At 40.9% G+C, this 15,326-nt stretch overlaps 1 protein-coding gene across 2 annotated transcripts in view; it reads left to right on the top strand.

Annotated features, from left to right (window-relative positions):
* Positions 1-15,326, top strand: part of PCSK2 (proprotein convertase subtilisin/kexin type 2) — a 328,111-nt gene that overhangs the window by 149,417 nt on the left and 163,368 nt on the right. For both annotated transcript variants that reach the window (XM_003411419.4, XM_003411418.3), the window contains 2 exons: positions 9,873-9,986; positions 12,133-12,241. In XM_003411419.4, the coding sequence (XP_003411467.1) occupies positions 9,873-9,986; positions 12,133-12,241 (223 nt within the window). The remainder of the gene's footprint in view (positions 1-9,872; positions 9,987-12,132; positions 12,242-15,326) is intronic.

Below are 15,326 nucleotides of genomic sequence, written 5' to 3'. Positions count from 1 at the left end.
GTGCAGAAAGCAATTTGGTCTTTTGTTACGGGTTTCTCAGAGCCAAACTACACCTAAGGCTAGTGAATGAGGCCTAAACAGACCAAAAGGGACCACCTGGGGGCCCAGTGCTAACTAACCCTCAGAAGGCATGATGTAATCTATCATTACGACATGGTGAGGCTGATAAAAAACTCTGAACCCTAAGACTTAGAGCTTCCTGGTTGGTGACTATGCACAGAAGAGAGTAGCACATTCTCTGGTGACATGGAAGCTCCACACTGTGATCCCTCCCAGGTCTCACCGTAGCCATTTCTTTACTTGTATCCTCTTCTGTTATATTGAAGCTGTTATATCACGGGTATGGTATCTCTTTGTCAATTCTGAGCCATTCCAGCAAATTATTGCACCCGAAGGAGCAGGGGGAACCAGCAGGTCTGAGGTATTGGGAGTCATGTAGTCTCCTGGGCTTATGGATGGTACCCTGTTAGGACTGAGGAAAACCCCAAATTTGGGGTCAGCTGGTCTAAAGTGAGGAGAGTCATGTGGACTGCTGAGCTTGCAGTCACTACCCACTGGCCCAGCCCCATGTGCCTGGGGATGAGAGACCGAAGGGCTGCATAGACAGCTGGGGTCTGAACTGAACAGGGAAGGGAAGTTGAGATTTCCACAGGATGCAGCTGGAGTGTGGAGTGGGATTTGTTATCTACCACACAATTTGGCATCAGAGGTGGGTGATCTTAGTCTCCTTGGACTGGTTTGCACATATGGTAAAAGAAATCTGTCCAAATAAAACTAAGAGAGCTGTTTAAGTATGAGATAAAGTTTATAAATGAAAAGAGTTTTGTGACATATTTAACTCTTAGTGCCACAGAACATAACAGTGTGGCACAATCAATGGCATCATATAGTCACAAGCATCAGTTTTTCCAGCAATGGGTTAATTTTGTGTTTTATGTTTCTTTTTGCATACTCACTGCCAGCAAAGCTGCTCCTCATGCCCTGTGAGGCAGATTCTCATCTTGATTCTCTTTCTCCTGGCCTCCCCTGCCCAGCACACACACACACAAAAAAACCCAAACTCATTGCTGTCAAGTGAATTCCAACTCATAGCGACCCTACAGGACAGAGCAGAACTGCTCCATAGAGTTTCCAAGGAGCAGCTGGTGATTTTGAACTGCCAACTTTTTGGTTAGCAGCAGAGCTCTTAACCACTGCCTAGCACAGCTAATCCTAACCACAGCCATTTAAGTATCAGTCCAGCAGGGAAGTGATCAGGTCCTAGGTCTCTCAAGCATCACATCCATGGTTAAGCCATCCCAGAATCTGGAAGCCTGGCTGTGTTAACTGCCCTTAAGGAAGAGTTAATGCAGTTTGGAGGAAAGTTCACAGCGTTTAGAATTAGACAGCCTGCGCGACTCCACCATACTTTGAACTGTTGGACAGTGGCCTCTGAACTCCATTCCCTCTTCTGTAACAAACCACCTCCTCTCCGCAGTTTTTGCTGAGAAGATAAAACGTAGTGAAAGTACCTTGTTAACTATAAAATGGTATGTAAATATGCAGGATGGTGTCTGCATCATCCTTGTAAGACACCGTAACTGGCTAAGTGTGGGAGCACAATAAACATTGCTGGCTAAGAAATTCTTAACTGAGGAGAAGGCCTGGGGGTGGGAGGAGTTACTTGGGTGAAATGGGTACACATTATGGTAAATTAAGGTTTAAAAGTAGAACCGGAACTGTAGAATATCCATCTGTTTATTTTTAATAGCATAATAGCCAATAAAAAAACTTCTACTTTCTTATTTTATTTTTTAAATGTTTAGGTGAATGGGCCAATGTGGAGAAGCATTCTAAAAATAAATATCAAAGTTACCTGTACATTCTTTTTTGAGAAGGGGAGGAAGCTATGATTAAGTTATACACATGTGCTGGGTGCCAAATCTAAGTATTAATATAAAACGTCATATGTGAAAGGTTAAAATTCAGAGGAGAAAGAAACTAAAAGTCATGGTCTTTTAGTTAAAATGTGAGACATACCATTTAGACACTAGGACAAACCGCTTTCACATTAAGGGCTGATAACACACAGACTTGTAATACTGAGATCTTTCCTGAAGGTCTTTTAAAAGAGTTTATAACCTTCGTCTCTCTGGTCATGGAAGTTTCACTTATAACAGAAAACAGTCTAAATGACCAAGAAGATGGAAATAGTTGGGTAAATTACAATACACGATTCTATGGAATATTAAGGCAGCAATTAAAAATTAAAATATTCCAGCTATGTAACAGCATTTTAAAATTCTTACGGTAAGATACCTAGTGAAGAATACATGATTTTATCTATAGTACGATTACTATTATGTAAAAATTAAGTATGAACACAAATTAGAATTTGACAAATCCCAGAAAAATAAAAACAGCTGATGGGGTTACATGGTGTCATTGTGAAAACCCTGTTCTCGTCTCTCTTGCTTATGTAACTGTGGTCTTCCCTAAGGACAGAGCGATTAGCTAATAGACTGGGAAAGTCTCTTCCAGTCTGAGGACTCCTAATGTTTAGGAACAGAAGATGACAGCGTTGCAGACACCTCAGTCATGCTTCAGCAGTGCTAAATTGCAGAGGAGCGCTGGTGTCCAGGGAGTGTGGCATTCCTAACCATTGCTGGCTCCCATTAAAATCAAAATTATGGAATTAAAAATTAATTTTATGGAAATGAATTTAAGCAGTCATCTTCAATAGAGGGCTCTTGGTCTAATTGAGTTTGGAGTGATGTTGTAATAGCCTTCCCTGCACTGTTATTTAAGAAGATGAAATCTGACGTGGACCTTCTTTTGTTCTCACGTGGCTCTGGGAAACAATCTACAGATGAGGATTTTCAAACTTCCTGTGTTAGGTACCTAGTGCTGCTGTAACGCAAAGACCACAAGTGGATGGCTTTAAAGAACAGAAATTTATGTTCTCACAGTTCTAGAGGCTAAAAGCCCAAATGAGGGTCTTGGCCACATTGATTCCTTCTTTGTGGGCAGCCAAGGCATTCCTTGGTTCCTTGGCTTGTAGACAATCCTCACATGACATCTGTTTTCCCCCATGCATCTCTCTGGGTCTATTCTGGTCTTTTTGTAACTCAGAAGAGATTAGGTTTAGGACCCACCCTACACTGGTATGATCTCATTAACATAACATAAGAAAAACCTTATTTCTGAACAGGCACACATCCAGAGGTACAAGGGCTAAGAATTCAACACATGTTTTTGGGGAGACACAATTCAGTCCCTAACACTTCCACATGGTAGTTGCTCTTGCAAGGGCAAAAGTAAAGGTGCTATCACAAGGAAATTATTCACATCAATGAATCCAACATAATGCGGATCCCCTCGATGAAAGCCAATCAAAGCCTCCTCCCTTTTGTGAGTAGAGCACGTAAAAGACCTTATTGTAGGACCAAAATGCAAAGAGGCAATGGCAAAATTCAGACTCCTCCTTTCCCAAGCTTAAGTGATACTCTTGCTTGAATACTTGCTTCTGTAGTAAAAGGTTTCAAGAGGGGCATGTCATGGTTCTTCAGGTTGAGAACTATGTGTTTATTTCAACATTTTCAGTGTTCTACATTAATGATTACACATGCACACAGAGATACATGTATAAACATACATATATTCTCTTTTATATAATATTTTATTGTGTTTTGGGTGAAAGTTTACACAGCAAATTGGTTCCCTCTTAATATTATACATATTGTACAGTGACATTAGTTACATTTTTCACAACGAGTCAACATTCTCATTATTTCAGTTCTGGTTGTTCCATTTCCATTAATCTAGTTTCCCTGCTCCCCTTACCTTCTCATCTTTGCTTTAGGGTGACTTTTGACTGCTTGGTCTCACAGGATTTTTTTTTTTTTTTAAGGAGCACGGTACTCATGGGTGATATTGCTTATTTCATGAGCCAATCTGTTACTTACTGAAAGGTGACCTCCAAGAGTGGTTTCAGTTCAGAGTTTAAAGGGTATCTCAGGGCAATAGCCTCAGGGGTTCCTCTAATCTCAACCAGTCTACATTTTTCTCCCATTCTAACCGGGGCCATCTACTGTGTCCCTGGTCAGAACAATTGGTAGTGGTAGCCAGGAACCATCTATTTTTTCTTGTCTCAGGGTAGATGAGGCCATGGTTCATGTAGACTATTAATCCTATAGATTAGTTTCTTCTTTGAGTCTTTGGTTTCCTTCTTTCTCTTTTGCTCTGGGCAAGTAGAAATTAATAGTTGTATCTTAGACAGCCACTCGCACTCTCTTAAGACCCCAGGCACAACTCACCAAACTAGGATAACCCAACCCAACCCAGACAAAACTAGGATATAGAACATAAACTTTATGAACTATGTTATGTCAATTGCCCAAGTTGTCCCACAAGACTAGGGTCCTAAGACTTCAAACTCAATAAACAAATTTCACGAGGTTTTTGGTTATGTCTAGGAAATATTCTTTACTGTGTCCCCTGTGCTTTATTATATACATGAATATATATGCAGCACACACATGTATATACATATGCCTATAGATATGCCTATACATGCACATGCATATACCTTCCTATACACATATATCCATTTATATTTACCTGTGTAACCACAAACATATTTTTTGGTTATTATTGCTGTTGTTGCAAAATTGTATATATTGCAGAATTTACAAAAAATACCCCTTATTCTTATTCTTATTCTTGTGTACTTCCTAATGTCTTTATTTGCCTTGGTCAAACTGTGCATATTTCACCCACATTCAGTATTGTCTTTTCCATCAGAAAAAACAAGTGACTACTATCTAGGGAGTGATTCTCCCTCCCTTCTCCTTCTATCCCTGAAAACCACCAATGAATGCTGATTGCTGTATATATACCTCTTCTTGTCTTTTTATAAAAGGGGATCATACAATATTTGTCCTTTTGTGATTGACTTATTTCACTCAGCATAATATCCTCCAGATTCATTCATTTATGTTTCTATAACTCATCGTTATAGCTGTGTAATATTCCATTGTGCATATACCACATTTTATTTATCCACCCATTCATTGATGGGCACTTAGGTTGTTTCCATCTTTTTTCTGTTGTGAATAGTGGCACAATGAACACAGGTGTGCACATGTCTTTCATGCCATTTCTGTTAGGTCTCTTAGGTAGGTATCTAGAAGTGGAATTACTGGATCATAAGGAATTTCTATTTCTCATTTTTTGAGGAAGCACTATATTGTCTTCCATAGTGGTTGTACCATTTTACAACTCCACCAGTAATGGATAAAAGTTCCAATCTCCCCACATCCTCGCCAGCATTTGTTGTTTTCTGTTTCGGTTTTTTTTTAATCAGTGTCATTTTAGCAGGGTTGAGGTGATATTTCATTGTAGTTTTTATTTGCCCCTCTCTAAGGGCTAATGATCATGAACAACTTTTCACGTGTTTGTTGGCTGCTTGAATGTCCTCTTTGATGAAATGTCTGTTCATGTCTTTTGTCCATATTTTAATTGGGGTGTTTGTCTTTCTGTTGTCGAGTTGTTGAAATTTTCTATATATTTTAGAGATGAAACCCTTACCAGATAAATTCTCAAAGTTTTTTTTTTCCCAGTCTGTAGGTTGTTTTTCTCACTCTTTAAAGTCCTTTGATAAGCATAAGTACTTAATTTTTATTGTTGCTGTTGTTAGGTGCCATCAAGTCAGTTCCGACTCGTAGTGACCAGACATACAACAGAAGGAAACACTGCCCAGTCCTGAACCATCCTCACAATCATTGTTATGCTTGAGGCCATTGTTGCAGCCACTGTGTCAATCTATCTCATTGAGGGTCTTCCTCTTTTTTGCTGACTCCCTGCTTTACCAAGCATGATGTCCTTATCCAGGGACTGGTCCCTCCTGATGACATGTCCAAACTATGCAAGATGTAGTCACACCATCCTTGCCTCTAAAGAGCATACTGGCTGTACTTCTTCCAAGACAGATTTGTTCATTCTTTTGGTAGTCCATAGTATATTCAGTATTCTTTGCCAAAGCCATAACTCAAAGGTGTCAATTCTTCTTCGGTCTTCCTCATTCACTGTTCAGCTTTCGCATGCATATGAGGTGACTGAAAACACCATGGCTTGGGTCAGGCTCACCTTAGTCTTCAGGGTGATATCTTTGCTTTTTAACACTTTAAAGAGGTCCTCTTGCAGCAGATTTGCCCTATACAATGCGTCTTTTGATTTCTTGCCTGCTGCTTCCATGGGTGTTGACAGTGGATTCATGGAGAATGAAATCCTTGACAATTTCAATCTTTTCTCCATTTGTCATGATGTTGCTTATTGGTCCAGCCATGAGGATTTTTGTTTTCTTTATGTCAAGATGTTATCCATACTGAAGGCTATAGTCTTTGATCTTCATCAGTAAGTGCTTCAAGTCCTCTTCACATTCAGCAAGCAAGGTTGTGTCATCGCATAATGCAGGTTTTTAATGAGTCTTCTTCCAATCCTGATGCCCCATTCTTCTTCATATAGTCCAGGTTCTCAGCTTATTTGCTCAGCATACAGATTGAATAAGTATGGTGAAAGGATACAACCCTGATGGACACCTTTCCTGACTTTAAAATACGCAGTATCCCCTTGTTCTGTTCGAACGACTGCCTCTTGATCTATGTACAGTTTACTCGTGAGTATAATTAAGTGGTCTGGAATTCCCATTCTTCACCATGTTATCCATAATTTGTTATGGTCTACACAGTTGAATGCCTTTGCATAGTCAATAAAACACAGGTAAACATCTTTCTGGTTTTCTCTATTTTCAGCCAGGATCATCTGACATCAGCAATGATATTCCTTGTTCCACATCCTCTTCTGAATCTGGCTTGAATTTCTGGAAGTTCCCTGTTGATGAACTGCTCCAACCGTTTCTGAATTATCTTCAATGTGATATTAATGGTACTATTGATAATTTCCACATTCTGTTGGATCACCTTTCTTTGGAATAATCACAGATGTGGATCTTTTCCAGTCAGTTGGCCTGGTAGCTGTCTTCCAAATTTCTTGGCATAGATGAGTATTTCCAGCACTGCATCCATTTGTCAAAACATCTCAATTGGTATTCCATCAATTCCTAGAGCCTTGTTTTTTGCCAATGCCTTCAATGCAGCTTGGACTTCTTCCTTCAGTACCATTGGTTCCTGATCATATGCTACCTCCTGAAATGGTTGAACATCGACCAATTCTTTTTAGTATAGTGATTCTGTGTATTCCTTCCAACTTTTTTGGATGCTTCCTGCATAGTTTCATAATTTTTATTAGATCCCAGTTATCTAATTTGTTTTCTGCTCTCCATGCATTTATAGTCATGTTTGATAGCTTATTTTTAAAAAAGATTAGGTTCCATAGTTTTCTCTCTGTTCTTCCAAGAACTTCATAGTTTTAGGTTTAACATTTAGGTCTTTGATTCATTTTGAGTTAATTTTTGTGTATGGTATGAGACATGGGCCTTGTCTGATTTTTCTGCAAGTGGATATTGAATATTGTCAGCACCATTTGTTAAAGGGGTATTTTTCCTCCCCCATTGAATAGAGTTTGACCCCAATCAGTTGGATGGACTTATTTCTGGGTTCTCAATTCTATTCCACTGATCTATGTGCCTATCATTTTTTTTTCATTGAATAGAGTTTGACCCCAATCAGTTGGATGGACTTATTTCTGGGTTCTCAATTCTATTCCATTGATCTATGTGCCTATCATTGAACTGGTACCAGGCAATTGTTATAACTGTAGCTGTGTACTATAAATATACATATATTCTGTGGCAGCTATGAGAATACACCATCGAGACTGCTAAATTCAGAGAACATGGTCGAACAAGAACCTCAGTTGCTGCCCTCTGAAATCCATCACTACGTTGATGCTGAAGCTACACTTCCCATGAGCCACTGCCACAGCCATTGAACATGGCAGCAGGGGTTGAGGTGCTGAGCTACTCAGGCAGGCCCATTCTGGGAAACACCCAGCTCCTCTGACAGCAGACTTTGGATACCCCATGGCCTTGCCAAACCTTCCTTAGACTATAGGACAGGGGAGGAAGCTTTGCTCAACCTTCCTTCGTTCTCTCCTTCACTTGGGGTCAGACTTTCTTCATAGTTTCTTGCATTTTTCTCTCCTAATATAAAGTCTTTGCTTCTCAAAGGGCTCATGTATATGTGTGTGTTTGTACATACAAATATATATGCATATCTATAAATCATAACTTATCCCCATTTGATGGGTCTTGGTTGTATACCCACCTATCCCATTTTCCCAGTTATTTCACTATTCCTTTGGGGAAATTATTTTAGAAACCTGTGCCACAGTGAAGTCCCTTGCTGGAGTACCTCTCAAGAGCTCACAGAACTAAATCTACACACCTAAACATTTCTTTTCTACATGTATAGGATTTCTGATAGAGTCAAAAAATTCTAACAAATGAGCCCCAGGCGTTTTTGTGTGTGAGTGTAGAACAAAGAAGTGAGGAACTACTTTCTCACAATGCTCTTCCACATTCCAGGGCACCAAGGAAGGGGAGGGTTTGGCCACATCCGAGATCTCTTCATTCTTTCCTTCCTGCCATCAGTCTTGACTTGGACCCTGTAGTCCTACTCTCATCCGGTATACATTAAAATTCTTGATTGCAAGCAAGAGAAATTGATTCTGGATCACTTAAGCAAAAGATAATCTATTGGAAAGATATCAGGGTCTCAGAATCTATGGGGGGCTGAAGGATTAGTCTTAGGGTTTCCAGAGTTGGGCAGCAGGAATTGTAACAAGGAGAGAATTTGCTGAAGGAATCTCAGAGATAAAGAGTATGCAAAGTTTCCTTCTGTTCTTACATCATTTTGCCAAGATTCAAAATCCCAGGAGAGAGATACCCATTGAGGTATCCTCTGCCTGCACCAGAAAGAAGGAGCTTTCAGCTCCCTTGCAGCAGGGAGGTGCCCAGAATTCCACTCTCACCAAAACCAAACCCAAGGAACAAGAGGCAATCCCCCAAATACATTGAGGAGGTTTGAGAAAGGGAGAAATGAATGCTGGGCAGCAAAATATAATTTTTAAAAATAACAACAAATATCCAGTATACAGCCTTTATATCTTTGTGTAGTCCTTGAGTTGTTACATGTTCAGAGACCAGCCATTGCTATTGGAATGTCAATTAGTTATTACACCGAGTGAAAGTGCCCTGATTGAGACCAAGCCCAGCTGTTGCCAGGAGGTGCTTGAACTACCTCAGCTTGTAAGTTTCATCTCCATCCAAGAATTTGGGATTCTGTCAGACCACCTAAACATAAAGTGTCTGGCTATTGCCAGGACAACACCATCCATCACTTCTCTTCAGAGGTCCCTCACGTAACGTTCTGGAGCCTTGCTATAGGACTTGCTCGTCCTCCAGGCAGTTTTTTGGCTCATCCCTAAGTGTGATACTGCAGTGCTGTCAACAAATGTAAAGCCTGGGAAGCCTCCAGGAAAGTGCTCTCTGCAGTGTTCACGCTCTCCCTCTCTCAGCCCACCGCCAATCTCCTTTCCTTCACAGACTTAGCCCACTGTGTTGTTTCATTTCACACAGTGGTCCTTACCACCTTAGCTTCCTTGGGAATGCTTTTCTCTACCCAATTCTTATTTTAAGGAAACTTACTTTGAGCCATCACCAAGGCAGTTTCGTTCAACACAAGCATATGTGGACGTTCTTGGAAAGTAATCACGAAGCAAGAATGTACACGAGATAAACTTGGTTTATGCTGAGAAAAAAAAAAAAAACATGATATACAAATGACCTTTGAATTCACTCAATAAATAACTAAATTCCAGAAGAGAGGTATTCAGGTTGATTTTCAGATAACATACCAATGTTTTCATTTCAGGTTAAGATGGCCTTGCAACAGGAAGGGTTTGACAGAAAAAAGCGAGGGTATAGAGACATCAATGAGATCGACATTAACATGAATGATCCCCTTTTTACAAAGCAATGGTATCTGGTAAGTGTCTCTGTGTCATTTCTAATGTTTTTCATCTTGAGAGTTTGCACAAAGTATTTCTGGTTCTTCATTAGGCTATGAGATGTTGCCAACATCCAACTCTGTGAACCTTTCTGCCTTCTCTGACATGTATTGATATGCATCTTGTTCTCTAGGCCACTTTCTTAGGGGACTGCTAGACAGTCATGCTCTCCCAACTAGAACCAACGGCTGATGAGATTCTCCCAGCACTCTGAAAAGTGTGTCAGTTTGTGAGTGAAGACTTGCAATAACATGTAAAAAAAAGTCCAGGGCCTGGGAGGAGTGATTCAGGGGTCTCAACAGACAGAGAAATGGGAGGATATAACGCACCAGAGAATGAGTCAGCTGACCTCACAAAGAGACAAGCGAGAAAGCATGGAGACTAAAGTAACAAAGTAGCAGTTTAAGTGCTTCCTAAAATAATGGCAGGAAATCAGTTCTATGGGCTTCATTGATGCAATATTAAAGGCACTGAAACCCAGACTGTCTGTGAATATTTTCTGGCTTGCCAATAGTCTTCCATGATCCATTTGGATTGATTGGGTTATGTTTAAAAGGGGTCCAGTGATTCCAAGCCAACCTGAACTACAGGGCCTATTGAAGGGAAAGAAGGGACTGCAATTGGTAAACATGAATGAAGTTTTTCTTTTTTTAAGATTAAAAGGGGATGATCAAGAGAGAAAATTCAATTGTGACCCTGTAGACTGCTACATTGTGGGAAGGCATCCACCGTCCTTCTTGGGGTTTCAGAGCTTGACTGTGTCTTACGCTTTGGGGCATGGAATTCTGAAATTTCTGAACAAGCTTACGTATGAGCAGAAGTTCCTGGGTGCTACAAATGGTTAACTTGGCTGCTAACTGAAAAGTAGGCTGTTCGAGTCTACCCAGAGGCACCTCAGAAGAAAAGCTTGGCAATCTACATCTGAAAAATGAGCCATTGAAAGCCCTATGGAGCACACTTCTATTTTGACACACACAGGGTTGTCATGAGTCAGAATCAATTCATCAGCAAATTTTCTTTTAGTCAGGATAGGCTAGGTTTGTTCCAGCAACAAACAGCCCCCAAATTTCAGTGGCTTAACAAAACCAAAGCTTGTTCCCCACTCATGTAACATGTCCAGTGCTTCAGAATCCTCATGGACTCTGGCTGATGGAGGCTCCATCTCAGCTGCTTTCATAACACCTTAGCAGGGGGAAGGGGCAACTTGTACACTATTCTTAAAGCTTCTGCTTGGATGGGACAGATGGCACATGAACTCACATCTTATTGCCCAAAGCCAGTCACAGGGCCATTCTAACTTCAAAGGGTGGGGCAGTGTAATTTTAACATGTGTTTGGAAGGAGAACCATAATTTCTGTAAAGAACAGTAATGACATTCACACAACGTTTTAGCTAGTACCGTAAATGCTCTGGCTCCATTATTTTTTTATGACCCATTTTGAGGAAATCTGAATGGAACAAGATGCATAGAAAGAATGTAGTAAACATATTTACTTGGGATTTACTCTTTTTTTTTTTTTCTTTTTTGGTATATTTTGGAGGGGATGGTTTCATTTTTCTTCATTAGAACATGCACTAAAGTTGAGCCAACTTTCTTTAACTCATTTCAACAAATAGTTTTGAACGAAGTTTGGTGTGGTGGTGCTGAAATTACAAAGATAAATGGGACGTGTGCCTTCCTGCAAAAGATACTATTATTTAGTGAGGAAATCATCTTCAAATAAGAATAACCCAAGACAATACCTGCTAAGTTCAAAATGTGAGGCATAAGCAAAGAGCTACCCAAGTGAGCACTTAATTCTAAATTGGGAAGGCTTTTTTGCAATGGCAGCTCTAAGATGTTTATATAGGAGAAGTTTAAAAATATCAATCTAGTTGTAAGAGATGGGGAAGGACTTGAAACTGTGTTTGCTTATTTACATGAAACAGAAAATATCAATTGTTTATACAAAAAAAAGGAAGTAGAAAGCTGGAGGAGGTGGGTGGGGGCACAGAAGAGCACTGTTTGATGGAAGATGTGGCCTTTGGGCTGGACCACACTGCAGTGCAGGTCAAGCAAACACTTTATACAATGCTTTACTACACCAATTAATTAGAGTCTCTGCTTGGAAATTCATGTACCAGATCAACACCGGACAAGCTGATGGCACTCCCGGCCTTGACTTGAATGTGGCAGAAGCCTGGGAGCTGGGCTACACTGGGAAAGGTGTCACCATTGGAATCATGGATGATGGTGAGTACTCTGAAGCCCTTTCATTGTTTGGAAGCAACTGTGTGTTTGCATGCCTCTGGAAGATGAAAGAGTCATTGACTGGGAGATGCTAATCAGAGACAAAATGGCCCCATGCTGGGCCATAGTGCCACGCTGCCCTGGGGCCAAATCCTCACCATGCTCCAGAACAGTGGCTCTCAAACTTGATCATGACCTTAATAAATATTTGTTGAATTAATAAATTAAAAAAAAAAAAAACTCAACAAATGAACAAAGAAATTGGTTATCCATTACTGACGTGCAGTTTTCTGTTGGGCCTCTACTTACACTTCACCTTCAAGTGTCTTCTAAATCTATCTCTACATGTGCATTGTCCCATGTAGTAGCCACTAATCGTATGTGGCTGAAATTTAAACTGAGTAAGATTAAATACAAATTCAGTTCCTCAATCACTCTAGCCTCATTTTGAGTTCTCAATAGACACATGTGGCTAGTGTACTGAATTCAATATTTCCATCATGGTGGAAAGCTCCATTAAACAGCACGGATCTAGATCCATGAGATAGATTTTCAGTAACAGGATTGGGGTTTAAAGAAGTTTTGTCTTTACTGCTGCTCTCAGATTGAACCTTGTAAGCCACACTTTGATAACATTTTATTACACATGCCCCTTACCATGAGTTATGTATGTCTACCAGCCAAAGATTTGGCAGAGCTTTATTTCTACAGTTTGCAATAGGAAAATCAATGGATTTGCTGCTTTGATGCTCTTCCAATGACACATGTCCTTGGCTCTGCCAAGATTCTGGAGAGTCATCACCGTGTAGTCACTTCACTGAGGATGTGCCATGGCCCTGCATCAGCTATCTGGGTCCTCCAATAAAAGTTCCTCTGTGCATTATTCAGCTACTAACCAAAAGGTGGACAGTTTGAACCCACCACCCACTCCAAGGGAGAAAGATGTGGCAGTCTGCTTCCGTAAAGATTTACAGCCTTGGAAACTCTATGGGGCCATTCTACTCTGTCCTATAGAGTCGCTGTGAGTAGAATCAACTCAGTGGCAGCGGGTTTGGGATTTTTTGGATGCATTATTGTCTCAATTACATGGAGAAGCTGTACAGAGATGAAAACAATGGATCCTTTCCCTTCTGAAGATCCTCAAAAAGCTCCATGTTCTCTGCATCAAACCTTTGAAGCTGAGTTGATGGGTAAAGCAAAGGAAGCCAGAACTGAAAACCTATGTTATCTCTATGTGGATTCATTAAATATCCACATAAAAACACTGTCTTAGTGTTTTTTATATGTGAAACATTCTGAAGTGGAGTAAAAGCTTTCTTCAGTGGCCAAGGATGTTCATAAGAAGACAGAGCACTGCACAGGACCGTGCAGACATTGATGTCAAGTGCTTATATATTTTTCTTTCTTCCTAATGCTTTGGCTTCGAAACCTTTTCAAAGTGGTTGAGGCTAGCTCACCCAGAAGCATTGCATCTAGTTTGAAGGGAACCTGGTTAAGATATGTTGTATTGACCATTTCTAACAACATATTTACTGAGGACTCTCCTGCTGGTACCAGAGAAGCCACCCCAGAAGTAGTTCTACAGTGGCAATGAGCATGTTCATTGCTCCTACAAAACCTCCAACAGGGCTGCAGTTGCCATTTTGAGATTCCTTAACTATAGTGCCTTGACTGACTCTTAAATCTTCCCTTTCAAATATAAGAAAGAAGAGGGAAGAAGCCTGCTTCTATTTTACATTTCCTGGCCTTGAGAGGCCAAGCCCTTTAGAAGGTCCCGGTAGAATTTCTCAATCGATCTTATTTCTTCAGCTGATTGCTGGCTTTTGGGATCTCCTAAAAAGTGAGCTCTTTGACCTTCCCATTATAACTCCCAAATTCTCCATCGTTTGGTCATCTACTGCTGCAGAACAAACCGCCCCAAAATGAAATGGCTTAAAGCAACAACCTTGCTATCTCTCAACCATTTCTTTCAGTTGACCTTCTGGACAGATCTGCTGATGGTCTTATTTAGGGTCTTTCATATGGTTGGAGTAAGACGATAGCTGGGATTGGTGTCAACTAGAGGATCAACTGGGATGCTGAGCGGGTTTGGCTTCCCTCCTTCTCCTAATTTTCCCAGGGCCTCTCCTTTCCATAAGGTTCTTCTAGGTAGTCTCTCTAGCAAGGTAGCTAGATTTCTTACAGGTCTCCTTAGGGCTTCCAAGAGCAGGCATTCCAAGACAGAAAAAAGCAGATGCTCCCAGTCTTCATAAAGGCTGAACCTGGAGTGGGCAAGCATTCTTCCCACGACTTCTAGGGGATAAATGGTCACAGGGCCAGTCCAGACTGGGAGGGGAAGGCAAGGGGAAATAGACTTCACCTCCTGGGGAAGAGAGCGACAAAGGATTGTGGCCATTGTTAATTCATGCTTATCCAGTGAGACTCTCCAAAAAATGAAGAAAAGAATGGCTACAAAGCCATTCTCCAAACCCACTGTTAACTAGCAAGATGAGCACGTTTGGGGTAAGAGTGGCCTCCCATTCAGTGAGGACAAGATCAGATGTAACCAATTACCACTTAATTTCAAGGCAACATTCTAAAGCCAAGTTGGTTTTTAAAAAGGTCTCTGCTCGGCTGTGTCGCCCACATTACTCCAGTGCTGTGGTAGGTGAGGGTACTGGCGATGATAAGAAACATAACTTATCGAGTATTTCCCACCAGCCAAGCACTTCCAATGAATTATCTCTAATCTTAGCAAATGCTTTTGCTTTGGGTAGGTAATATCCCCCTTTCAAAGAAGAGGAAACTGAGGCTTAGAGAGATCGTGTCACTTGACCCAAGCCACACAAATATTACCGTGCCTGAGCCTGGAATGGAGCTGGATCTGTTGGTCTCAAAGCCTGTACTCCCCTCCACGACCCCAGCCACATTGACCGTCTCTGAATCAGGTCCAAGACAAAGACCAGCAACCTTTAAAAATACTGTCTTTAAGTGTCATGATCTCTTTCCTTCCTCCATCCCTGCGAGGGGAGTGGAAGGATGGGGTGTTATGATTGGTGTGTGGGAGGTAGGAAGTACCTGGCTATACTCTCCCTAGATGTAGAAAGAC

The sequence above is a fragment of the Loxodonta africana genome, chromosome 24 (genome assembly GCF_030014295.1).
Source record: "Loxodonta africana isolate mLoxAfr1 chromosome 24, mLoxAfr1.hap2, whole genome shotgun sequence".
NCBI lineage: Eukaryota > Metazoa > Chordata > Mammalia > Proboscidea > Elephantidae > Loxodonta > Loxodonta africana.
This window is presented reverse-complemented; position numbering and strand designations above follow the sequence as displayed.